Source organism: Schistocerca serialis, chromosome 9, assembly GCF_023864345.2.
Source record: "Schistocerca serialis cubense isolate TAMUIC-IGC-003099 chromosome 9, iqSchSeri2.2, whole genome shotgun sequence".
NCBI classification, from domain to species: domain Eukaryota; kingdom Metazoa; phylum Arthropoda; class Insecta; order Orthoptera; family Acrididae; genus Schistocerca; species Schistocerca serialis.
This window is the reverse complement of record NC_064646.1, coordinates 113713423-113740840: the sequence shown is the minus strand read 5'-3', so window position 1 is coordinate 113740840 and position 27418 is coordinate 113713423. Positions and strand designations below refer to the sequence as shown.

Here is a 27418-nt window from a genome sequence, read left to right as displayed (position 1 = left end):
AATGGAACAGGGAAGGGGGGATCAGATAGTGGTACAATAAGTACCCTCCGCCACACACCGTAAGGTGGCTCGCGGAGTATAGATGTAGATGTAGATGTAGATGTAGTTGCCGCAAGTAGAGTCCCGTCCACCAGAGGGCACGCGAGAATTCGGACGCGACCTCTGCCGGTATAACAACAACAACAACAACAACAACAACAACAACTCGGGCAGTACGGGCCGTGCCCAGTCAGTCAACATCGGGTATGCCTAGGACACAGTCCCGGTCTACGCTAAGTGAAGTGCGACGTAAACGTGAACAGTGTTACTACAAACACAATGCAATGATTTAGAAAGACGATAAAATGCAAGTGTCATGATGTTTGTTGAATTGGGTTAGCAGTATGTGAAAAAGTCTAAAGGTGCTGTGATTCATAATGACAAATGAGACCAGACACCAGCATGTAAGTGTAACTTTTGTTATAAAAAGGGACACAAAGAGGATAGGTGATTTTTTTCGAGAAGAAACTGAGTAATGAGGTAAGAACAAAGTCATCAAAGCTTACTGTTTTTCATACATGACAAATACAAGAGCTATTAACTGTCACAAAGAACAGTGTTAAGCAAGTAGGGGCTAGAGTTGATATGTCACTACATGAATCAATGCTGACAACTTTACAACAATGAAAAACACTGTATATATGCCAAGTATTGCTACAGACCTAATTTCAATTACAAAAAATGTGGACAATTACATATTGATTTATATGAGATTTTAAAGCCCAAGCTACAGACATTTCAAAAATTATTGCCAACTTGTTTTATTTAAAAGGAAATCATCCAGAGGCATGTGCTACTGCTGACCATACATTTGTGGATAATGACGCAGGGAACTGGCATTCCTGATTGGGTCACATGCATTAAAGACATTCTCAAAAATAAGTATGTCAGTGAATCTGGTTAGGATGATGCAAGTTGAGGATGAACTGTTCTTCAGATTGTATGTTGAGGACTATGGGGCAATAAACTATTATTTTAGCATCGAGGTCAATCAGTCAGATGACAAAATTAAGTTATGTGAAACGGTTTACAGCCAAAGTTTTGAATTAATTCAGAATGATTGAATGCCACCCAATGACTCCATTGGCAACTTGAAGTAATTTGGACTCGACGGCTGTTGCTGCAAAAGAGTCATCTTCCATTCGGAGAACTGGCTGGAGCTTTGATGAACATTGCTGTAGTCACTCGATCAGGCATATCTTATGCAGTCAACAAGTTAAGCCACTAAAACAATGATCATGATATTGCTCATTGACAAGCTGCTAATCACATCCCTAGATATCTCAAAAGAACAATAGACACGAATTTGATGTATATTGAGGAGGAGGAAGAAGGAGAAGAAGAAAAGAGGATCTTCAGTTTTACAGATGCTGACTAAGGGAATTCTGAAAGTGACAGGACGTTATACAAATATTACAACTTCTTGTTTTCTGGAGCAATGATCTCGGTGTTCACACAAGCAGAGAACCATTATTCTTTCATCAGTGGAAGCTGAATACATGAGCCTCACTGAAGTAACAAGAGAAACTATTCGTTTTCAACTTTCATGAATGGACTGAGAGTGAAGTGGCTGTCACGCATTCTCTTCAGCAACAATTGGTCTGGTAGTGTGTTGGCAGACAAACAAGTTTTTCTTTAAAGACATAACATATTCACATAAAGTTTCGTTTTGTGTGTCAATATATGGATAAAAAGTTCATCCAAATGCCCGCATTGTCTCTCAGCATTTTCAATCAAATTGCAATTCTTAGAGTACCCACTGAAACTGAAATATCACATGATAGAGGACACAGTGGCTAGTGTGTTGACGAAACCTCTTCTTGCATCCAGTCATGGAGTGTGTTGAAGGAATTGATCTTAAAGTCTAAGATCCTGAACTTGAGCTATTTCATTCATTTATATCATTGCTACAAAAATTGAGGGGCTTGTTAGAATTTGTTACTGTTATGTACTTCCTTTGCTATTCACAGATCTTCCTATGCTGAAGTACTTCTATCTTTTGGTTTTGCTTACTGTGTTAACCTGTAGTATGCTTCGGTTTAAACTTGTGCATAGTAAACGCACAAAATAAAGTTTCTCTGTACTTAATCATTATGTCTGCAAATCTCCAATCTCACAAACAAGTCATCTGCATATGCTAGACAGTTAACCTTATTTCCATTCAGTTTCCTCCCTAGAATTATTGGGTCAATTTTGTGATTCTGAGTGCCAAATTAGAGGTCCTTAGGATTTTTTCTCTCTAAAACCTGCCTGAAGCCTGTCTTAAACCAGTTTTGTTGTAAATGGTTGAGATATTTTGCCTACCAATTTCACTTAATGTGTTGTATTTGATTGTGTTAGAAATCAGCTAGTTTAAGCACAAGGTACTCTAGTTTTCTTTAAACAGTAAGTTTTTAAATTGTTTAGACTATCACTTCTTTCTATTGCTTCAAATGCTTTCTTGAAATTGATAAATAATACCATTGTAAATTTTCCAGTAAAAGTTCACTAATGAATTATAAATACTTCAATTACTGTGATCAGTTTTGTGTACCTAGTTTATTACTGTTACAGCTAGCAAATAAACGCAGCCAAAACGAGCAAGAAATGCAATTACTGCAGACAGACATGGTAAAAATTCAAGCAGAACGAGATGCACTGACGGAGAAGATGTTGGTGATGACTCAATTGGAAGCAAAGCTGATTCATATTCAAGGAGAACTGGAGGGGGAGCGAAAGAAGTGCGAAAACCTGCAGTTACATCTAGGGGTAAGAACAGATTTTGATCATCAATTGTGTCTGTGTGTGTGTGTGTGTGTGTGGATGGATATGTGTGTGTGTGCGCGAGTGTATACCTGTCCTTTTTTCCCCCTAAGGTAAGTCTTTCTGCTCCCGTGATTGGAATGACTCCTTACCCTCTCCCTTAAAACCCACATCCTTTCGTCTTTCCTGATGAAGCAACCGTTTGTTGCGAAAGCTTGAATTTTGTGTGTATGTTTGTGTTTGTTTGTGTGTCTATCGACCTGCCAGCACTTTCGTTTGGTAAGTCACATCATCTTTGTTTTTAGATATATTTTTCCCACGTGGAATATATCAAAAAACAAAGATGATGTGACTTACCAAATGAAAGTACTGGCAGGTCGAAAGACACACAAACACACACATAGTTTTAACGTAATTATTTCTTCGTCAGACAATTGTTAGCCTCATTTTCATAATCTGCCACCACAAAACCACTCCTTTTAATATATTACACGCAGCTTTTTCGAAATTTTCCCGAATTTCTCTGTCCTCTAACGTGTTTTGGCGGCAACACAACCACCTAACCTTTATGCACATCGTTGTCTACCAACCCAAGTCCAACATAGCCCAGCTGTAACCAACACCTTTTCGCCTTTTTTCACACCAGATCTCCAGTTACTTTCCAGTCCACCTTTACCCTCCCCATATATTTTTATTTTCATTTTCATTTCAGCCTCATGTTACACTTTCCACCTTCTAATACCATGTCACCCTCACAACACCCCTACAACGACCCCATTAAGTTTTATTTACATTCCCTCCGCAAACATGCCTTTGCCCTAGCCAGATTACGCTCCCATATTCTATTTTCTCAGGCTTGTCTGACATTTGGCATTACCCCCAAAGGCCTCACACTTAAAGTTCCCATCTCTGGCTGCAACCCTTCTTTCCATCAGTCCCTATACCAGTTCCAAACTGAACAATCCATTGCCCTCACCCACCTAATCCTTCACCTACACATCAACTCAGCCAATGAACACACCCGTCAACTCCTATCCTTAATAAAAGTCCTCAATCTTTCCTCTCCCACATCGACACCGGCTGTTCAGAGCATCCTCCTACAGGCCAACCGTAAATTAGAACAGCATGCCACCCTCCACCTCAAAAAAACTATCCAATCTCCTGGTTTCCCACCTCCGGAAAGGCAACTCACTCACCCTTCACAACCTTTCCAGCAAACCTCAACCTCCTCTCATTGCACACAAACCCAGTCTCTCCCATCTACTCAATCTCCCACTTCCAGCTCCACTCCCTCCAAAACCTCAAAATTCCAATCAACACAATCTGGAACCTAGCCCCACTCCCAGATTCAACCAAACAGCCCTCGTCAAAGATTTACTGTCCTACACTCGTACTCTCTGCTGGAAATATCACTTTGCCACGAAGAAAAATGATCCTAATCCTACTCCTTATGATCCAACTCCCCAAGACACCATCCAAATTGAAACCTGCCTGGAACAGTTCCGTCCTCCGTCGCAGTGGGACCCACCTCCTCTTCCTCAAAATCACCCCCTCCAAACCTTCCAGGAATTTCTGACTTCCAGCCTTGCATCTCAATCCTTCTTAAAAAACCTTAATCCTACTCCCAACATCACCACTGCTGAAGCTCAGGCTATCCGTGATCTGAAGGCTGACCGATCCATCGTCATTCTTCCGGCGGACAAGGGTTCCACGACCGTGGTACTTGATCGTCGGGAGTATGTGGCTGAGGGACTGCGTCAGCTTTCAGACAACACCACATACAAAGTTTGCCAAGGTAACCCCATTCCCGATGTCCAGGCGGAGCTTCAAGGAATCCTCAGAACCTTAGACCCCCTGCAAAACCTTTCACCTGACTCCATCAACCTCCTGACCCCACCGACACCCCGCACCCCTACATTCTACCTTCTTCCTAAAATCCACAAACCCAATCATCCCGGCCGCCCCATTGTAGCTGGTTACCAAGCCCCCACAGAGCGTATCTCTGCCTACGTAGATCAACACCTTCAACCCATTACATGCAGTTTCCCATCCTTCGTCAAAGACACCAACCACTTTCTCGAACGCCTGGAATCCTTACATGTGTTACCCCGGAAACCATCCTTGTAACCATTGATGCCACTTCCTTATACACAAATATTCCGCACGTCCAGGGCCTCGCTGCGATGGAGCATTTCCTTTCACACCGATCACCTGCCACCCTACCTAAAACCTCTTTCCTCATCACCTTAGCCAGCTTCATCCTGACCCACAACTTCTTCACTTTTGAAGGCCAGACATACCAACAATTAAAGGGAACAGCCATGGGTACCAGGATGGTCCCCTCGTACGCCAACCTATTCATGGGTCGCTTAGAGGAAGCCTTCTTGGTTACCCAGGCCTGCCAACCCAAAGTTTGGTACAAATTTATTGATGACATCTTCATGATCTGGACTCACAGTGAAGAAGAACTCCAGAATTTCCTCTCCAACCTGAACTCCTTTGGTTCCATCAGATTCACCTGGTCCTACTCCAAGTCCCATGCCACTTTCCTTGATGTTGACCTCCACCTGTCCAATGGCCAGCTTCACACATCCGTCCACATCAAACCCACCAACAAGCAACAGTACCTCCGTTATGACAGCTGCCACCCATTCCACATCAAACGGTCCCTTCCCTACAGCCTAGGTCTTCGTGGCAAACGAATCTGCTCCAGTCCGGAATGACTGAACCATTACACCAACAAGCTGACAACAGCTTTCGCATCCCGCAACTACCTTCCCGACCTGGTACAGAAGCAAATAACCAGAGCCACTTCCTCATCCCCTCAAACCCAGAAACTCCCACAGAAGAACCACAAAAGTGCCCCACTTGTGACAGGATACTTTCCGGACTCTGAATGTGGCTCTCCAGCAGGGATACGACTTCCTCTAATCCTGCCCTGAAATGAGATCCATCCTTCATGAAATCCACCCCACTCCACCAAGAGTGTCTTTCCGCCGTCCACCTAACCTTCGTAACCTGTTAGTTCATCCCTATGAAATCCCCAAACCACCTTCCCTACCCTCTGGCTCCTATCCTTGTAACTGCCCCCGGTGTAAAATCTGTCCCATGCACCCTCCCACCACCACCTACTCCAGTCCTGTAACCCGGAAGGTGTACACGATCAAAGGCAGAGCCACATGTGAAAGCACCCACGTGATTTACCAACTGACCTGCCTACACTGTGATGCATTCTATGTGGGAATGACCAGCAACAAACTGTCCATTCGCATGAATGGACACAGGCAGACAGTGTTTGTTGGTAATGAGGATCACCCTGTGGCTAAACATGCCTTGGTGTATGGCCAGCACATCTTGGCACAGTGTTACACCGTCCGGGTTATCTGGATACTTCCCACCAACACCAACCTATCCGAACTCCGGAGATGGGAACTTGCTCTTCAATATATCCTCTCTTCCCGTTACCCACCAGGCCTCAATCTCCGCTAATTTCAAGTTGCCGCCACTCATACCTCACCTGTCATTCAACATCATCTTTGCCTCTGCACTTCCGCCTCGACTGACATCTCTGCCCAAACTCTTTGTCTTTAAATATGTCTGCTTGTGTCTGTATATGTGTGGATGGGTGTGTGTGTGTGTGTGTGTGTGTGTGTGTGTGTGTGTGTGTGTGTGTGTGTGTGTGTGTGTGTGTGTGTGTGTGTGTGTGTGTGTGAGTGTGTGTGAGTGTGTGTGTGTGTGTGTGTGTAAGTGTATACCCGTCCTTTTTTCCCCCTAAGGTAAGTCTTTCCGCTCCCGGGATTGGAATGACTCCTTATCCTCTCCCTTAAAACCCACATCCTTTCGTTTTTCCCTCTCCTTCCCTCTTTCCTGATGAGGCTACAGTTTGTTTCGAAAGCTTGAATTTTGTGTGTATGTATGTGTCTGTTTGTGTTTCTATCGACCTGCCAGCACTTTCGTATGGTAAGTCACATCATCTTTGTTTTTAAATATATTTTTCCCGCATGGAATGTTTCCCTCTATATATAGACACGATAGGGACTTCAAAGCAGAAAAGTCTGGTGTATATGGACTCTAAAAGGAATATCTTAAGACCTGAGCATTTGTTCAGTAAAAGATAGGATTCACAGCAGCTAAGATGAACAAGTACTTATAGCTCTTAAGATATGCATTTTAGAACCCATTTTTACAAGACATTTTTGCTTCAAATGATCATTCCTGTCATATCCCTGGACCAGTGACCTTTCCTTCTAGAACACCCTGTATAGTTAACTGTTCCACTGCACTTCAGTCAACTGCTCCAAAGGGCTACATACAACTAATGAGGTATCTCATCTCTGCAACACTAATTTCTATCGAGAGTAGTGTAAACACCGTGTATTGCTGCCTTACTACTGAAGGCATAAACTTCTGGATGATGCACCATTCAAACGACCACAACAGCAGCAGCACAAAAAATTTCCATATTGAATATATTTTAACTCTGTAATTTCCTATCAGGCATACCTAAGAGTTATCACTCAATTTGTCTCTGCCATTCTGACACAAAAATAACACTGCTCCCTTACAAACATTGATGCCTGAATGCCAATAATTAATGCATTTGTGAGTGGAACATTATTTGAGGTGAAAAAGTTTGGTTTCTCTTCCTTCATGATGTAATGGGGACAACATCAAAAAGCATTGGATTCTGTAGCTTCTTCTCTGTGCACAAGCGGGGACACACTCAGACTTTACAGAGACAGTATGAAAATCTTGTGTGAAGAAATGGAAGTAGTTGTGTAGAAAATAAGACTCTATAAAAGCATAAAATAAAATAATAGATTGTAGGTGGCTGTTCACATCATGCTATATAAAGATGGTAATGTATAAAATTATCTGAGAAGTGTAATAAACAGAAAATAAGTGTATCACAAAGTTTTAAGAAGAGACTATTTGTAATTAATCGTGCTACACTTTGGCAATGTCCACCATGCTTTGGCAAAATATGTATTTATCTTAAGATTTGTCTTAGCAGCATAATGCTATAGCTGGAGGGCATATAAAAATGTAACGTTGTTTCTTTCTTCAAATTTGTTTGTCTGGCAAGAGGTAAAATAGATTATTTTAGAATTTCATTAATGTTAGGTGCATCTGACTTATTCATATTTTGTTAAAATAAAAGTGTGGACAAATTATTTTGTTTTTTATTGCTATTGAAAGAAATTTGCCTGCAAGATAATGTCATAATAATTTTGAGGGGATATAAGTTCTTTGAATTACCTTATGTTTCATCTTCATCTTTGACCTTCTGTCAAATATTAAGTTTCCTGTATCTTACCTTCCGTGTGGCATGATATTTGCAGTAACATTCCATTTTGTGTCTGTGATGTACCCTTTTTGTGTTCCTACTAGTTACCTGTATTAAGTAATTACGCTATCTTTCATGTGGCTGTTTTTCTAGCCTTCATCATTTCAGTTGATGACCTGCCAGTTTCTATTTTTTTACCTTTTGTGTCAATGTTCCTAACTATTTTTATTTAACAGAAATCAATACAACTTTATAAAATGTGCAACAAGCATAAATCTATTTTTGTTATGTTTAAGGATATTGAGGCAAGCTTGAACCAAACAATAGAGCAACAGGAAGCTGAGGTAGCAACACAGAGAGAGCAAGTGGCAGTGCTGGAGACAGAACTGCGTGAAGTAACGGAAGAGCGAATGAGTCTGCAAAATGCTCTGTGTGAGGCACAGCGTAAACAAGGTGACTTTATCTTCTGGCTTTCCAAGTATAAAAGTTTTTTAGAGTGATAGTTTCATGTAAATGGATCTGTTTACAAGTGAACTGCAGTTTGAAAAGTAATTAAGTCTTTCAGGAGGGCAAAGGGGGTGGTAGTTGTAAAATAATTAATAAAGTTACTTTTTCGTGCATGCTTTGCTACTGTACAACATAATTTTAAAGAGCTGTTTCTTGGCCACAGTTTATCAGTGACCATTCATGTGGACAGACAGCTTTTTGGTTGTTGTGCCCACATAGAGTGCAGCACAGTGGTTGCAGCTTAGCTTACATATCACATGACTGGTTCCACAGGTAGCCCTGCCTTTGATGGGATGTGTGATCCTTGCAACTGGACTGGAGTAGGTGGTGGTGGAGGATGTATGGGACAGGTCTTGCATCTAGGTCTATTACAGGGATATGAACTATGAGGCAAGGGGTTGGGAGCAGGGGTTGTGTAGGGATGAACGAGGATACTGTGTAGGTCAGGTGGGAAGCAGAATACTACTGTGGGAGGGGTGGCAAGGATAGTGGGTAGAATATTCCTCATTTCAGGGCACGATGAGAGGTAGTCAGAGCACTGGTGGAGAATGTAATTTGGTTACTCCTGTCGTTGGTGGTACAGAGTCACGAGGAAAATTCTTCTCTATGGCCAGATGGTGGGACTTTGGGAGGTGGTGGGTGACTGGAGAGAGAAATCTGTTTTTGTGCAAGATTGGGAGGGTAATTATGGTCTGTGAAGGCGTCAGTGAGACCCTCAGTATATTTTAAGAGGGACTGCTTGTCACTACAAATGCAACGGCCAGTGGTGGCTTGGCTGTATGGAAGGGACTTCTTGGTATGGAACGAGTGGCAGCTGTCGAAGTGGAAGCTGTTGCTGATGGTTGGTAGTTTTGATAAGGACAGACGTACTGATGTAGCCATGTTTGAGGTAGAGGCCAACATCGAGGAAGGTGGCTTGCTGGTTTTGGGTAGGACCAAGTGAAGCAAATGGGGCTTATGAATAGGTTGGCATGGGATGGTGCTATGTGGGTGCCTATAGCCATAAACCAGATTTGTTTTCAGGCAATGCCTTGAAAGGAGAAGTAATTGTGGGTGAGGATATATTTGGTCAAGGTGACTAGGAAAGAGGTGGTTGGTTTGGAATCCATCTGGCATTGGAAAAGGTAGTGTTCAATAGTGGTACAGCTGTGGGTGTGAGGGATGTTAGTGTAAAGGGAGGTGGCATCAACAGTGATGAGCAGGACACCATGTGGTAAAGGAAGAGAACTGTAGTGAGTTGGTGGAGGAAATGCTCTCTCCATCTCATCCCTGCACACTCCCACAGGCAGTACTTTACCATATCGCACCCCCACCCTACTATCTGCTTCCTCCCTGCCCCACCCCCTGTGTGTGTGTGTGTGTGTGTTTGTGTGTGTTTGTGTGTGTTTGTGTGTGTTTGTGTGTGTTTGTGTGTGTGTGTGTGTGTGTGTGTGTGTGTGTGTGTCTTTTCAACAAAGGCCTCATTGGCCAAAAGCTCACAGTCTGTTTGTTGTGCCTATCTACGACTCAGCATCTCTGCTATAGGGTGAGTAGCAACTATCTTTTCCATAATATTGCTAATCTCTCTCATCTTGTTCTCAAGGGCCCTGCTTGAGAAACCAGGTGGAACTGATGGAAATAGTCCGCAGTCTATTTCAAATACAAAGTCTCTCTTTATTACTTGTATAAGCCTTAAAAGACCATCACCACTTTTCTTCCTACAGCTTCGAAGTTCCCCAAAGATTTTGTTATAATTTTGACCAGCTACTATACAGCAAGTACATTTCTGTAGTCCTTCAACATTACTCCGGGGTACATACATGATCTCGCACATGCAGTAGTATATATATTTATCTGGATTAAACTTCAAGTATTGAGGTACTTATAACACCTGAGTGACCTGTCACCAAAGTCTGTTTTACACTTTCTAATCTAAATAGACTGCTGGTGGCAAGTGTACATCACACGCCAGTGTGCGAGTACGTCACCAACTCCATTGTGAGCAGGTTGACATCGGTGATCCATTGATTGTGCCGAGTGTAAAGCTCTAAAATATCGAGTACGCTGAAAGATGTCATGCACAGGAAAGCGGACGGTTGTCTGCTAATGTCAGAATTGACCAGTTGTCACTGTCTCACTTGGGTTGCAGTAATAGATTTCATGTTTTTGTTTCCTCTTAATCTCATTGTCGTGTTTGCTTTGTTTTCATGACATGTGAACATTGCATGAAACTTAATACTTTTCCTATGTGCATTCTTCCCGAAGAGACCAAATATCTTGCCCGGATAAACAAATCAATAAACAAATACATGTGAAAGCAAGAAAACAGTTTATTCCACAGTAGAGTTGACCAAAATATGGATCCAATTTACTTTTGTTTAATGAAATACACATTGTATATGGATAATGTATGTATTGTTGGAAAGAAGAGAATGTAAAGTTGATTTTACCACAGAAGAGTGCTGATAGTTGCAGAAACAACTGCACGAGTGCTTTCAGCAACAGAGAACAATTTCACATTGGTTGTGATGAAGATTGCTGTTGTGCAGCATAAAGTTTTCCCACATTCTTAAGTTCGAAAGAAGTGAGTTGACTGTTTCAGTGCATTCAGATTCAGCAGTGAACCACCAAGTGGAAAGGCAAAAGTCGTAGGTATAATAATTTCAGCAAACGTGTCAGATACAGACAGTGTGTGGCAGGAGGGTATCACATTGAACATTTATAATCTCTTTTTGTAAACTTTAAAACTTCCCATTTCCATTTGAATGAAGATGGTTCATACCCAATGTATATTTAAATGAAATAAAAATTAATTAAACTGGATCTTCCTTTTTACATAATCCTGTACCTGGGCAAAGAGCGCACCCTGTTTTTAAGCAAGGACACAGGCAAAATATGTTATTTAATCAACAATGTTTCAACAGTGAAAAATTCACTTTTATTCAAGAAGAAAAATAGTTTTAAGTGTCATTTGCTACATAAAAAGAAATCAACATACAAAGGGTAAAATAATGAACTACTGCACACTGTATTCTAAATTCTGTTGGAAGTGTTTGTATGCATTTATATTTTCTCAATCAAATAAGTGTTTTGATATGTGTAGCAGCACTTTGTCAGACACTGGATCTGCATCCGCAGTTCTAGTGAGGGGCTTGGAATACAAAGACACTGACAAAAATGGAAGGAGAAAGTGAGCAGGTGCGAAGGGAAGTAATGAGAATGCAAAAAAAACCTCCAAAATACTGTGCTACATGAAGATTATCATTAGCAGCTACAGGCATATGCAGGGAGTGTGCATGGACAGCTGAAAGGTGACTGCTTGCGGTAGTGGGAAATTCAGACTAGAGTCCTAGTTGAGCCCATTTTTTTCATTCATTACTGGGTAGTAGATCTATACTTCATACAACTGGTGTAAAGGAATTCAGTCAGTGAATTAATTTTGAAATATCATTAGTTTTGTATCAAAAGAAAAATTGAGAAAATTGCTGACGAGTAGGCCTTCTTACTTTCAGGGTGGCGAAATTTAAAGTGCAGCTGGTCAACAGACTCAAAAGTACACAATACTATCCTGGTTTCTGGACAAACATGTGCAGCCATTCATTGCCACTTTTGCTGTTAATGTACAAGCAAAATAAACAGTGTTTGGATCTTGATATGAGTTGTTGTCTTGACCTCAACCTGAAAAGTTAACCCGTATAACATTTTAATTTCTTGAACTGAGGACAACTAAAGCACAATGTAAAGAGCTTAATTTTTTGTTTCCTCAGGATAATAGCCAGAGATTCTTTTTAGTTACTTATGCCTGAGTTTCACATGATTAGGTAGAATTATTGTGTTCCATTGACTCTTACCAGGAAGTAAGAGGGGAAAAACTGTGTGATGCTTTGCAGGATTTCCTAAGTCATATTACATTTTTAAATATAGCACTGAGAGGCAGGATCATGTATTTGGTATGTATTTAAGCATCATTTTATGTTTCAGAGGAAGAAAATCAAAAAGTAGCAACTTTAGAGGAACTATTGCATCGCCTTGAACAAGGATTACTGAGACTAGAAGAAGAAAATTTGAAATTGAGAGATCAGACGCAAACAGTGACAGTAGACACAAGGTAATATTCTTCTATTTGGATCATCACGTGGACAAATCAGTATGTAAATCTCAAGTGTGATATTTGTTTTGTTATCCAGTTGATAATATTTTATGGAAATAATGTTAATTTCATTTAGGGACAATGAAGAAATGAAAAAACTTGTGAATGAGAAAGTTATACTGCAAACTCAGATTGAAAAACTTGAAAGCCAATTGGATAAATTAAAGGAAACGTCAGTCCTTGAAAGAGAAGCAGCCCGAATTGTGCAAGATAATCTCATTAAGGTTAGAATTTTATTTTATAAATACATTTTCTTTTCTTTGCTGTGCATTTTCAAATTGTTTGTCAATATTTCTTACGAAACATTACAGGATGAATAACGGAATGGCTAAAGCTAACCACTATCTGCATAGTCGAGACACTGAGTGCTTGACAACCACACACATGGTAAAAATTGTTGCCAAGTCTGTATTTATTCCCCCTCCTCAGAGTTAGCTAGCAATGACACACAGCGTTCTGCAGTTGACCATATTATTACTTTGTTCACCCATGTCATGAATGGTTTTCTGCGGAAATCCCTGTGTTTCTCAATTTGGAGACGTACAACACCTGCTGAAGAACTGGTATCCTCCGTGCTCTTTACACATGGGGCTTCTGTGGGCACCCGCCCTGTTTTCTTCGGGCATTTTTACAAGACCGAGTTTTCAAGGTGCGTGTGGGTTCTGCCTTGTCGGACACCTTTATCCAGGAAAACGGTGTGCCTCAGGGTTCCGTCCTGAGTGTCGTCGTCTTTGCTATCGCCATTAACCCTATAATGACACTCCTGCCAAGCATCTCCAGCTCTCTTTTTGTAGATGATTTTGCCATCTACTGCAGTTCTCCATGGACGTGTCTCACTGAGCGGCATCTTCAGTACTGTCTCGATCGCCTTTACTCCTGGAGCAACGACAATGGCATTCGCTTTTCCCCCGACAAAACCCTCTGTATGAATTTCTGTCAGCGCATATTGTTTCCCCCACTGTCTCTACCTTTCGGGCCTGTTGCCCTTATGTTCGTTGAAACTACGAAATTTCTGGAGTTCGTGCTTGATAGGAAACACTCTTGGTCTTCCCATGTGTCTTACGTGGCAGCCCATGTTATGTCAACCTTGGCCTTCATTCGCTTCCTAAGGACTCCAGCCTCGGTCTATCGCCTCCAGTTTCATGACCTTCACATGGAACTTCGTGATAGTACCTTTGTCTACACTGATGGCTCTCGGACTGACCATGGGGTCAGGTGTGCCTTCATCATTGGCACCCGTGTCTTTCGATGTCGGCTTCAGGTACACTCCTCAGTATTTACAGCCGAGCTCCTCGCCTTGTATTAGGCCATGGAGTACATCCGGTGACACAGCCTTTCCAATTGTGTCTTCTGCTTAGACTCACTCAGTGCCCTCGAAAGTCTATGTGCGCTGTACACTGCTCATCCCTTAGTGCAGTGGGTCCAGGAAAACTGTCACTTGCTCACTTTTCTTGGAGCCAGTGTCATGTTTCTGAGGGTCCCTGGTCATGCCAGTCCGCCAGGAAACGAGGCTGTTGCCAAGGCTGCAGTCCTTGTAATTCAGCCCATGAGTACCTATATTCCCTCCAGTGATCTGTGTGTTACTGTCTGTCAGGAGGTAGTGTCCCTTTGGCATCGCCAATGGTCCTCCCTTCACAGGAATAAGCTTCCGCTCATTAAGCCTCTCCCAGCACCATGGATGACCCCCTCTCGGCCCTCCTGCCAGGAGATTATTTTAACTCAGGTGTGTATTGGGCACTGCCTTTATGTTCCAGCTTGGGTTCGCCGTCTGATTTATCAGCCGTTTTTAGCGAATGATGCACGGGCCATCGGCCACGTTTTACTTTTTATCTGCTGAACCGATATGGCAAAGACCATTTAATTTTTAGTTTTGGACCTCCATTTCGGCATGGTGATTCTTTTTCCACATGCCTGCTTTTAGCTGTTTCCTGTTCTGTCCATTGAGACTGACGTATAGTCATTTAACTCCTCTCTGTGTTCGTGTTCTATAGTTTTGACTTGGACGCACATGACCCCAGTTGTTTTTTGCTCCCTAAAACAAAACAAACAGGATGTCACCCATTGGTCACTAACATTCAGCTATGTTTTTTAAGCTATTTTGCTGACTTATAAAAACTTCAACAGTGCATGAAACTTTCACTGTACTGTAGAAGCATTTGAGAAAAGGATTCTAGCCGGTTTTTCACCTTTAGAGAGCAAAGAAACAAATCACTTCTATATTTATTTATTTATTTATTTATTTATTTATTTATTTTTTTTCCCCTTGGAGTCATCAATATGATGGCTTTTGCAAATGTCAAGTACAGTTACAAACCTAAAATACGTTTAGATCTTATACACAATACAGCCAATTATTTTTTATACATTATTTTACAGCTCTTAAACTTAACAATTTAAAACTCTTTGAGTGAATAGACACACTTTTCAACTAAGAATTCCTTTAGTTTTGATTTGAATTGCTTTTTATTACTGTTTTTCAGGGCCTCTGGCAGTTTATTGTACCTTATCAATCCATTATTATATGGGTTCTGGTCAGTCATTTTTGATCTTGTTCTTTGTCTAGTAATTTTCTGTGGACCTGGTGTTGTGGTCATGTATAACACTACATTTAGTTACTTCAGTTTTCTGTAAGGCAAAAAAAAAACCACACACACACATAAAGTATGATGAAGTACTTGTGTGGTATGAAAACATCACAGCAAGACTCTTTATAGCCTAGTCCATGTATAGCCCTTAACCTTCTTTTTTGCAGCAATAGTGCTCTGTTAAGGTGAATGTCTGCAGCACAATCCCATATTTCTATACAGTAGCTAAGATGGAGATATTGTCCCCTAATGCACAGTTTTAAGCGTGTGGGTGGCACCATTATGGACAGTTGGCTAAGAAGATACAGCCCATTGTGACTTTTTTTACATACTGCGTTAATGTGGCTAATCCACCAGAGGTTTGAGCCCAGATGGACCCATAGAAATTTACACTTGTCTGCTACTATGCCGCGTACCTCATTTATGCACGAGTGGTGTGAGCTGCCAGTTGTAAATATTAGCATCTGGGATTTATGTAAATTGCCCTATAATCCTTGTGCATGAAATTATGAACTTAATTCTAGTATCCCATTACTTGCTGAAAATTTCAGTTCCTCACAATCTTTACGATGAAATAAAACAGAGGTGTCATTAATATATGCTAAAAATAAGAAGGGTCCAAGAATTGAGTCTTGAGGGACTCTGTGTCACTGTTTCACTTGTGGATTTAAAAGTTAAGATCTTATTGTCAATTTGATGTGTAAGTTTGTTTCACTGTTTACGATTCACAAGATAGGTGGATAAAAGTTTCATTGATGCACCACTGATATTGTATGCCCGCAGTTTTTTTATGAGAAGCTTATGGTTTACTGAATCAAAAACTTTGCTCAGGTCAAGGAATATTCCGACTGTGTGCAAACCCCATTCTATATTGCTATATACTTCATGGAAGAAGCTCGTAACAGCAGTGGTCGTGCTTAGGTCTTTCCTAAACCCATGCTGCGACACAGTTTTGAGAAAAATCTTGAGAGTTGTGATAGGATAACTGTTTCAAATATTTTACTGAAGGTAGGAATTAGTGATATTGGTCTGTAATTTGAAACTTCTTCTTTACTTCCATTCTCATGGATTGACTGAATGACACTTATTTTGAAGATATTTGGGTATAGGTTTTCATTAATACTACAGTTGATAAGATAGGTAAATGGTTTAGTTATTTCAATGGCACATTTCCTTAACACCACACTTGAGATACCATCCCTCCAGATGAATGCTTGTTCTTTAGCTTTTGTATTGTGTTAAATACTTCCTGGAAACTTCCAGCAGACGGGCCACCATTAAATGCAATATTCAGTTTATAAACGAAACAAGTTTTGTCTGTCAGCTGTTTTCAGCTCATCCCTGTGATGTCACCCCATCATGAAAGTACAGAACTCCTTCTACTAACTTCATATCTGCATCAATTTGTCTCTCTAACCACTGAATGTCCCTTGTAAAAACCAGATAATGTTCTGTGTAAATTTATCTATACATTTCATTTGAATTACTAGATTTAAAAAAAAAGAACAGAATTGTGTAACTGAAAGAGCAGTTACTTTTTCCACAGTAATTCCTTTTTTGTTCATTACTGTGGATTTTTCGAAACTGGTCATTTTGTGCCATTTAACAAACATGTACACTTAGTCTGGTTGGACACGAAGAGCAAGAAACTCAAATTGGTTGACTTCTTGTTTCTCCCAGAAGTCGCTGATACATTTGGATACAAAAGTATTCAGGAATTGTCATATTTGTGTGTACTTCAGTGGGATTAGAAATGAAAGGAGGTGTATGTTTAAAACGTATTGCTATAATCTGAATATATGAAACCAAAATGTCCAATTTCATTATAATGAATTACGTATAAAACTGGCTTTATATTTAGTTGTATAAAAAGAGAATCAAAGACTATGACCGAATTTAAACTAACAGGAGTATTTGTAGTTTGTCATGGGAAGTTAAAAAAATAAATTAAGAGCAGTTAAGTGATTTTCCTTTTTCAGTGCAACAAAAAAATTGCTGGCTTTGGCCATTGTCTTAAGATTTGACTGACTTCAGACTTGCAGTGATTCATTTGCATCATATCCACATAATGAAATTAAAGAACGGTCTAACAAAGGGATCAGTCCTTGATCCACTTCTTGTCAGCTTGTATAATTGCAGGCTTGCAAAAACAAAATCACGGAAGTTTGGTTATGCCAACGACTGGGTGCTTGTGACAAGGTTTAACTAAAGTGAAGTCAGAAGAACTCCTAACGGTAGATCTTCATGTATTGGGAAAGTATCTTCGCAAGTGGACACTCCAGCTAAATGCCACTGAAATGGAGGGTTCATACTTCCACCTAAAAACTCCCTGGAAGAAAAGTCAACATACAGTTTGCAAACACTAGACTTGCCTGCAATAGAACATTGAAGTACATAGGGGTAACAACTAATAGAACTCTACCTTTGAAAGAGCACCTAATAAAAATTGCTGAAAAATTGAAAACTAGAAACTTCATCCAAAAGCTGTGTGGTACAACCTGGGGAGCATTGGCATCCACCCTGTGTTCCTCTATCCTTGTCTTCTCAACTGCTGAATAATGTTCCAGTTTTTCTAAACAGCTTACATGCACAAAAAACAGTTTTCTGACAAAATAATGCTGAGAGTGATTGGTGGTAATATCAGATCAAGCCCTACGCAATGACTAGACGAGACTATAAACAACACACCAAGTGTTGAAACAGCTTGAATAAAGAAAAATAAATGAATTGTCTTTCAAAAAATGAAAATTCCCTCCAATTAATGTAGCACTAGTTCCCATGATTTTCGTGTGAAGATTAATGCTAATTTTAACTGATTACTACAAGCGGCAGTCAGATGAAACCAAGACATATGAGACAAAGTAAGTAAACTGTTTATTATCTCAAAAGTAATAGCCGTAACTAATAATACTGTGCGACGTGATGGTCAGTGCCTTCATGGAATAATCTTTGCTTATAGAACCATGATTATACAGAGGCATGCAGCTCTTTGTCCATAGCAAATCGACAACTATGAATGTCTTCTTTCAAGGTTATAAAAATATGGAAATTACGTGGTGGGAGATCAGGACTGTGCGGATGATGTGTAAAGGCTTTTCAGTGAAACTTCTGTATTGTAGTTGAAACAATCTTGGCAGTGTGTGGGTGGACATTATCCTGCAACAGAATGAGGCCATCCATCAACATTCCTGGGTATTTGGAGTTCATGACGCACTTCAGTTTTACAGTGTGTCCACATACTCCTGTGCATTAAACAATTAAACTCATTAGAGCACATGGTAGCATGAGATTTTAAATTATTCCTTGAAAACATTATTTGTGAAGACCAATGTATTACAGTAGAGCATATGGCTAAAATAACTGCAATAAGTGTTGGCACAGTTCATAATATCAGCGACAAGCTCAAGTACAACAAAACAAGTGCAGGTTGGGTCCTGAAGGAGTTAACATAACAATTCAAGTAAAACAAGACAGAATGTGTACAGGCTTGAAATAACTCTACAAAAGGGAAGGTGACCCTTTTCTGATCTAAATTTTCATTTATTTGGTCTGTTCAAGGAGGCATTGATACCGGAGGAAGTAGTTATTCCACAGTGCTACATTTCAATGTGCGAATGAACTGATGGTTAAAGTGGCGATGTTTTGCAAGTGTTAACCCAATATATTGTAGCAAGTAGTCAAATGCCCTATGACACATAAGTGTGCAGACATACACGCATTTAAATTGCTTGCAAAATTATTGGGTTTAATTTTGCAAATTATTATACGAAGTAGCTGTGGCAGTGTACAATTACCTTAATACATGCTGTGACCTTTGTTGATAGAATTTCACATTAATATGCATAAATTACGTGATTTATGTCTAAAATAATTAACATTTGTGTATCATGAGCCATCACTGTGGTGAGTTACCCATAGTGTAACACAGTAAATTGTTACTTGTAATATGTGTTTGTGAATTGTACACAAGACAGGAGGCTGTCACTGCCCTAAATTTATGTAATTTTATCATTATAACCACTACACGGGACTTATTACCTTGGTTGCTCTTGAAACTCACCCTCTCCATGAAACACGAGGTCTACCTTATAGTGAGAATTTGATAATTTCTGTGACTCACTAGGTCAGACTGAACAAAGCTGAGGCGAATTGCTTAGTTCTTTTATTCTTCATCTCATCTCCTGTTCACCTATATTTATAGATGTTGAAGATCAGTGAGTGCTTCTGAAGAAATTGTATTATAGATTTTGATATAATGAGGTTTTTGTAAGGTCTAAAGTCTTCCAGAGACATTGCACTAATGACACACAATGATGAAAGCTGCACAAAACAATATCCAACACACATTATGGCAATATTACTGTGAGCTTATTGCCTTCCTCAGATTGGTATGAATACTAATAGTCTGCTGCTTAAACTCTGCTTCTTGCAGCAAGAATTCATGGGTATCATTCACAGCAACAAAAACTGTCTTTTAAATTTTATTGATTTTGTTTCACACAGAGTTAAAATAGTCTAGTACATTATGCTTACAGGTAGAGAAACAGCTGTCAAATGCCAAGATAGACCTGCGCATCGCACAGAGAGAAGCCAAAACTGCAGAAGATAATGCAAAGGCACTACAGGAAGAAAAGAAGCGCCTCGAACAGAGGTTGCAAGAAGAAGGGAAGGCTCAAGCTGCTCTGCTCCTGTCAGCTCAGCAGGCTGCAGACACGGTGCGTGCGGACTTACTCGCATCTCAGAAGGAACTGGTCGGCGCGAAGGAATCTGCCACCGTGAGTGATGTACTTGTTAAGAAAGTTGTCTTGCCATTGCTTGTTCAGGAATAATGAAATGGGAGCCATAAAAGGTTACACAATCACCATATGCTAATAATTATTTGTTGAGTTGTCAGGTAATCAGTAGGTTATCATTATGCAGTTTTACAGAAACATGGCAGTATTTCATGTCACTGTCTCACCTCTTGAGACAATGTTGTCATCTCAATGCTTCCTTTATCAATCAGTTTCTTTAACTCTTGAGAGGACTACTCAGTTGTGATGACATTCAGTCAAGTCACCATTATTATATTTAATGCGCTGAGTACTACTGTAAATAATTTAATAAATTTTATAAATGATCTCACATTGTTAGGTTTGTAATGAGTCACAGCTACAAGAAATATGTCACTTCCTTGTACAATATATGTTCACTGTACGCAGTTTGCAGGATTTTTCTTATACTTTATATGTCACTCTCTCATAATGACATTTCTTGAACTTTTTAAGTTTATTAGAACAAAAATAATAAATTTTTGGCAATATAATGTAGTTGTATAGATAAAAAAGCTACTCATCAATTGCCAGCAAAATAACTACTAACAAACAGCAGAACTTACAATTTGGCACTTGCACCCTCTCTATGTCAAAACGTTCCTCCTATACAGCCTTGGCATTCAAAGCATAGGTATTTGTTCAGATGCAAACTCTATACAGCAATACACCACCATTCTCATCTCAGCCTTCATTGGACATAATTACCCCACTAGTCTACTTCAAAAGCAAGATTTCCCAGGTCATCGTGCCCAGTTCTGGTACTGTTGATCCCTCCAAAAAACAACTTCAGAACACACCACCTGTTTCTGATACCTTCAAGACCAGGATAATACACTGCTATTTGTGAAGAGTGCAACACTGAGAGGGAATTACACAAATAGCGCCGCACTTGGTGGAAGTGGCAACGTGTGTGCAAGCAATACGTAGTACATTTTGCAGCGAGATGGAGTACACGTAGGCCAAGCAGAGCCCTCTCGTGTCAGTCCGTTAGGGTTGGTGTTGCGCCTAGTGTAGTCGGTGCAGAGCTGTCGCACAAGGTGAAAACAATACAGTGTGTGCCAGTATGCCTCATCGACATCAAAGGGAGTCATATCGGAATGCGAGTGGGTTCAAACAGGGCAGAACGAGTGGTCTCTGGGAAACTTGGTTGCCATACTGTGACATTTCGGCTCGCACAGGGGATGCTGCTATGACAGTGATGCGTGCATGGAAGCAGTGGGTAGAGCGATGAGCAGAAACTGGACCACGGAACACAACCACAGCACGGGATTACCATCATCTTGTCCGCATGGCCATTACGGATCGTACAGTGTCATCCACAGTGTTGGCTCGTTGCTGGAGCACTGCAACAGGTGTGAACTTGTCTGCATTGGTGGCGATGGTTCATCGCTGTCTGCTGAAGGTTGGACTGGATGCATGCATGCCATTATGTCAGCATTCATTGTCCAGAAGCCACAAGCTCCTCCAACTGCAATGAGCACGCGAACACCGTCACTGTGGTGCTGAGTGGAAACATTTAATCTTCTTGGATGAGTACCATTTCAGCGTGCCGTACAGTGATGGCTGCATATGTGCCTGGTGGTAACATGGTGAGCGGAAACTGGAGGCCTGCATTGTGGAGCGGCATAGTATACAAACACCTGATGTGATGGCTTGAGGTGCCATTGGTTACAACAACCGATCCTCCAGTAACTGGAGTCACGGATTTGTGGGCTCGGATACAAACTCTGTGCAGGTAAATCCCTCAGGAATGTATTCAGAACGTTATTGATTCAATGCCATGGCATATAGCAGCTTGAATTGCAGCGCATGGTGGCCACACGACATGCTGAATAGTAGGGCTCAAAGGACATGTACAGATTTGAAAAGGTAATCATTTGTTACTTGTCATGTATCTAACCTGTGGTATTATATAAATTCGATTATGTGTGTCCTCCTTGGTGTCGCAATTTCCACAGATGGTAGTGTATAATCATCTACTTCGACAAGCCATGACTTCCTAAAGTCATGCCCTGAAATGAGATCCATATTGTCAGAGATTTTGCCCAGCACATCTAGAATAGCTTTCGTCACCCTCCCAATCTCTGCAATATCTTTGTCAGACTCTATACTCCTTCTGCACCTATCTCCCTGCCCTATGGGTCCTACCCCTGTGATCATCCCTGCTGCAAGACTTGCCCTATGCACCCTCCTACCACCACCTATACCAGCCCTGTAACTGCCAAAACATATACTATCAATGGGAGAGCACCTTTGAAGTGACACGTCATATACCAGCTGCTATGGAAACATGTTCGGCCTCTTACATCGATTTGACTACCACCAAGTTGTCAGTTAGAATGAGTGGCTATAGGCAGAGGGTGTATACCAGCAACACACAATATACTGTTGCAGAGCATGCTCTACAACATGACATGCAGAGCATGACTTCGGAGCCTGTTTTACCACCAGCACCATCTGGATTCTTCCTCCTGACACCAGTTTTTCAGAACTCCGCAAGTGGGAACTGGCCTTAATTTATGTTAATTTCTTCTGTCTCAGCATTTCTTCACAATAAATACTCCTTTCTTCACTCGATTTTAGTTTTCAACGTCTTCGTTTTTCCTTTGTGTCTATTTTCTGCCTTCCACCTCCCACCTCTGTTACATACAATCCATGTAGCTTTTTCACTCTTTATTAACTTTTGCACCATGTTTTAACAGTAACCTCTGTCTTGCATATTACCCTGCCTTCCATATTTAAGCCGGCTGCTGTGGCCGAACGGTTCTAGACACTTCAGTCTGAGACCGCGCTGCTGCTACGGTCACAGGTTCGAGTCCCGCCTCGAGCATGAATGTGTGTGATGTCCTTAGGTTAGTTAGATTTAAGTCGTTCTAAAGTCTAGGGGACTGGTGACCTCAGATGTTAAGTCCCATAGTGCTTAGAGCCATTTGAACCCACCTTTAAGCTCTCAGGCTTTCAAATTTTGTCCAGTGCAGGCCCCAACAATCAGTCTCTCCTTCTCATCTCATCAGGTAAGTTTCCCCTGACCTGGGGTTCAGGGTGACTTTTCCAAGCTCTACGCCTTTCCCTAAACCTCTCCAGACCTTCCCCCTTCACCACTCTTCCTTCCCCCTTCACCACTCTTCCTTCCCCCTTCACCACTCTTCCTTCCCCCTTCACCACTCTTCCTTCCCCCTTCGCCACTCTTCCTTCCCCCTTCGCCACTCTTCCTTCCCCCTTCCCCCTTCGCCACTCTTCCTTCCCCCTTCCCCATTCGCCCCTCTTCCTTCCCCCTTCCCCATTCGCCCCTCTTCCTTCCCCCTTCCCCATTCGCCCCTCTTCCTTCCCCCTTCCCCATTCGCCCCTCTTCCTTCCCCCTTCCCCATTCGCCCCTCTTCCTTCCCCCTTGCCCTTTCGCCCCTCTTCCTTCCCCCTTGCCCTTTCGCCCCTCTTCCTTCCCCCTTGCCCTTTCGCCCCTCTTCCTTCCCCCTTGCCCTTTCGCCCCTCTTCCTTGCCCCCTTGCCCTTTCGCCCCTCTTCCTTGCCCCCTTGCCCTTTCGCCACTCTTCCTTGCCCCCTTGCCAATTCGCCCCTCTTCCTTGCCCCCTTGCCCTTTCGCCCCCCTACCTTGCCCCCTTGCCCTTTCGCCCCTCTTGCTTGCCCCTTCCCCCCTCCCAGGAGGAGGAGCCACTGGGTCCAAAAGCTTGCATAAGTAAAATTTTTTTATGTATGTATTCTCCTGTTGCTGCTTTGTGAGTAGATTTTTTATCTGTCCAATCACATCGTTTTATTAGGGTGTTTCAAATGTAATATGGTTTACTCTACTGTGAAAATGAATGTAATTCACTGTTTCGTGTTATGTTTAACTTTGTGTAGCTGAACAAAATGAGGATTAAAGAGCTGGAGGAACAAAATAAATCATTGAAATCGGCTGCAGAGATTGCATTAAACAGAGAAAGCAATTTGAAACAGCAGATTCAAGAGTTGCAACAAACTGTACGAAGACACCAGACCGATTTGTCGTGTCTGAATGACAAGAGTGCAACCAGACTGAATGAGCTGAAGGAGGCAACCAGGAGAGCAGAAACTGCAGAGCAGGTAAGCAGTCTTCCATTTTGGTACTCATTTAGTTTATTACATTTTCTTCAAAAGAGATGTGTTCAGAATGTGTGTGTGTGTGTGTGTGTGTGTGTGTGTGTGTGTGTGTATACACACTATACTTGGAATTTCATTTTCTGAAGCTTTGCCCATCTGTTGGCGAGAGGAAGTAGTATTCGGCAAACTGAACTGTTGGCCTGACAGTAAGGGGAATCGACATGGTTGTGGGACTAAGTTCAGCTATTCTCCACTGAAAATAATACCTTGCTGTTAAACAAAACTAAGCTTTTTGGCTTGCAGTGAAGCTGAAGTTGGATAAGGTGACTGAATGTGCGAGTAAAACATTAAAGCTGAAAAAGTGCAAGTTAAGGCAGGAAGGAGATGATGCTAAGACAAGTGGAAATGAAGTACTTAGTCCAAAGAAAAAGCAACAAAGTGCTGATATTAAATAACCCAGTCACAATATGTATTAATGTGTTATTAGGCAGCAATTTCTGAGAGATTATTAACAACACAAGGGAAGTTATTTTCTACAGTACAGATTATAACTATGAGTGATAGTCATCATAGGAACCTGGGCAACATAATTGTTCTTGCACCCTGAAAATTACATGAAGGAACACTGCCAAACTCGCATTTATTTTTGAATAACTTTAATGAGAAATTTATCATTAACATTCTCCAATATTGGTTTGTCATATGTTAATATTGCAGCCATCAATCAGCATATAACTTAAATTCCGCAATCTTCTCACTTATTCTTGGTCATATGCAAGACACAAAAAACAAAATTATCATATGACTAGCTTCAAACGCAAGACAGATGCAACCTTTAAGCTACTTCACCATTCTGTCCATTCAGTCCTCATCCCTGAGCAGATATGTTCTCCTCTTGTGAGGAGAATTATTCTGCGCAGTGTGACTTGGTTGGGTGAGTATGTAATCATGTATTTTCTTTTGCGTTTGACCATTTACGGTCTGGTCAGCTATGTCTCATCATGATCACTTGAACTACATCTCCAGACTTTAGACAGTATCTCGAATAACATAATAATGTTGACCAACATACACTATATTTAACACACTCCTGCATGTTTCTTTTTAAGTAAGTAGCTGATGCCAGTCCTTCTGTATAATCATTCATGTGATAAAAAATATTATCTATGATTAGGTTACAGTATGACTGCTTCTCCTCAGACGCCTTTGTAGATGGCCATAGCACCCGTCCCATTATAAATAATCGTATTGTTCCGGGACCGATGACTGTAGCAGTCTGGTCCCTTTAATCCCACAAACCAATTAATCGTATTGTTCCCAAATATGTTGCTTCACATGCACTTAAAAATATATTGGACAGTAATGTCTGACAATTACATTTATACTATTTCGTCTCATCACGCCCTTGGAATTGTACGTATTACTACATCAGGCTATTAAATTTGTTTCTAAAATTTACCAGTGTAGGTGAATTAGTGTATATGAATGAGATGACATAGTTTTGAGGGGAAAATGCAGACATTAGATTTGTAGGAAAGTTGAGGCATAAAATTAAAGTAGCCAGTGGTTTACTTAGACAGAATATGGATTCGTGCATATTCTGTGAAAAATATGCCCAGACACTGCTAATGTCCAAGGAGAGGCGCACTCTCTCTCTCTCTCTCTCTCTCTCTCTCTCTCTCTCTCGTGTGTGTTTGTAGGACTTTAGTGCAGTAGCCACCAGAAAGATCATGGGAGGCACACATCGACACGGCGCGTCACGGATGGTAGTTGCCGCAAGTAGAGTCCCGTCCACCAGAGGGCACGCGAGAATTCGGACGCGACCTCTGCTGGCATAACAACAACTGCAACTCCGGCAGCATGGGCCGTGCCCAGTCAGTCAACATCGGGCATGCCTAGGACACAGTCCCGGTCTACGCTAAGTGAAGTGCGACGTAAATGTGAACAGTGTTACTACACAATTGGCGACGAGTAGGGTCGTTCTTTCGCGTGTTACGTCATTGTTCCGGTTTCGCAGCTTCTCCACGGCATGGAGGATTTAATGCAGGTTTTGGTTGAGCAGCAGATGGAGCTCATGGCCACCATGAAACAAGTGCTTCCGGCGTTGCTCTCCACGCCGTCTGTTCCAGCGCCGTTCCCTCCTCCCTTTCCCCCGTATGACGAGACGGCGGAGGATTGGGATGCATATGAACATCGCCTTCGGCAGCATTTCCAGGCGTTTCATGTTGCCGATGTGGAGGTATGTCGTGCTCTCTTCTTGTCTTGGATATCTCCCTCGCTGTATCAAGTTTTGCGGCAGCTGGCACCGTTGTAGGAACCCTCGTCCTTGTCTTTTGACGCATTGTGTTCATTGCTGTCTTCATATTATCGCCGCCGCACGCATGTTGTGGCGGCTAGGGTCGAGTTCTATCAATGCAAGAAACAGCCCCATCAATCTTACCGAGCGTGGGCCGCTACCCTGCACGGTCTTAGTCGCAAGTGTCATTTTGCCACGGAGCAGTCGCAAGAGTCGTATCCCCTGATAGGGAGGTCCGGCAACGGGCCCTGCAGTTAGAAGACCCTTCCCTCCAGGAAGTCCTGTCCATTGCTCAATCGTATGAAGTCTCTCACGCCGCAGGTCACCAGCTGGAAGCGTGGTGCGACTTCGTGGTGGTTCAGGGTGGCATGGCCGCGTCCAAGGTGGCCGACGTGCGAGCGGTACAGTCCAGCCGTTACGGCCGCTCCCACATGGCGCGTAAACAGAATTCCGGCCGCCGGCCCCTGTTGCCGTCCTGTGCGTCGTGCTATATACATCATGATCAGTCAGAGTGCCCCCAGCGTTGGGCCGTTTGTCGCAAATGTAATAAAAAAGGTCACATTGCTAAATTTTGCCGCTCAGCCGCAAAAGAATCGAAGGAAGCAGGTACAGAGGACATGGACGTTGACATTCAGAAAGTTTCATCGGGCCAGGCTCCCGACGCATCGGCACGCAAACTCATTATCGAGTTGTCGATTCGGTCGCGCCGGTTACAACTGCAAGTAGATATGGGTGCGGCAGTTTCGTTGTTGAATGCACAAACTTATTCCGACCTTGGATCACCCCCGTTGGCGCCAGTTTACCGGCGTCTACGTGGTTATGGTAAACAGTTCATTCCCCTCCTGGGTCAATTCACTACCGACGTGACTTACAAATCAGTCGCTCGGCCTATTACTTTTATTGTTGTCAGTGATGCGAGCTCCGCTAACCTTATTGGCCTGGA

General features: G+C 41.9%; 1 protein-coding gene across 1 annotated transcript in view; it reads left to right on the top strand.

Moving 5' to 3' along the window:
- The window catches only part of LOC126418654 (citron rho-interacting kinase), a 227854-nt gene that overhangs the window by 74981 nt on the left and 125455 nt on the right, over window positions 1-27418 (top strand). Inside the window, 6 exon segments of the mRNA XM_050085532.1 lie at window positions 2593-2787; window positions 8365-8521; window positions 12536-12662; window positions 12781-12928; window positions 19825-20064; window positions 23961-24182. Of these exon segments, the coding sequence (XP_049941489.1) occupies window positions 2593-2787; window positions 8365-8521; window positions 12536-12662; window positions 12781-12928; window positions 19825-20064; window positions 23961-24182 (1089 nt within the window).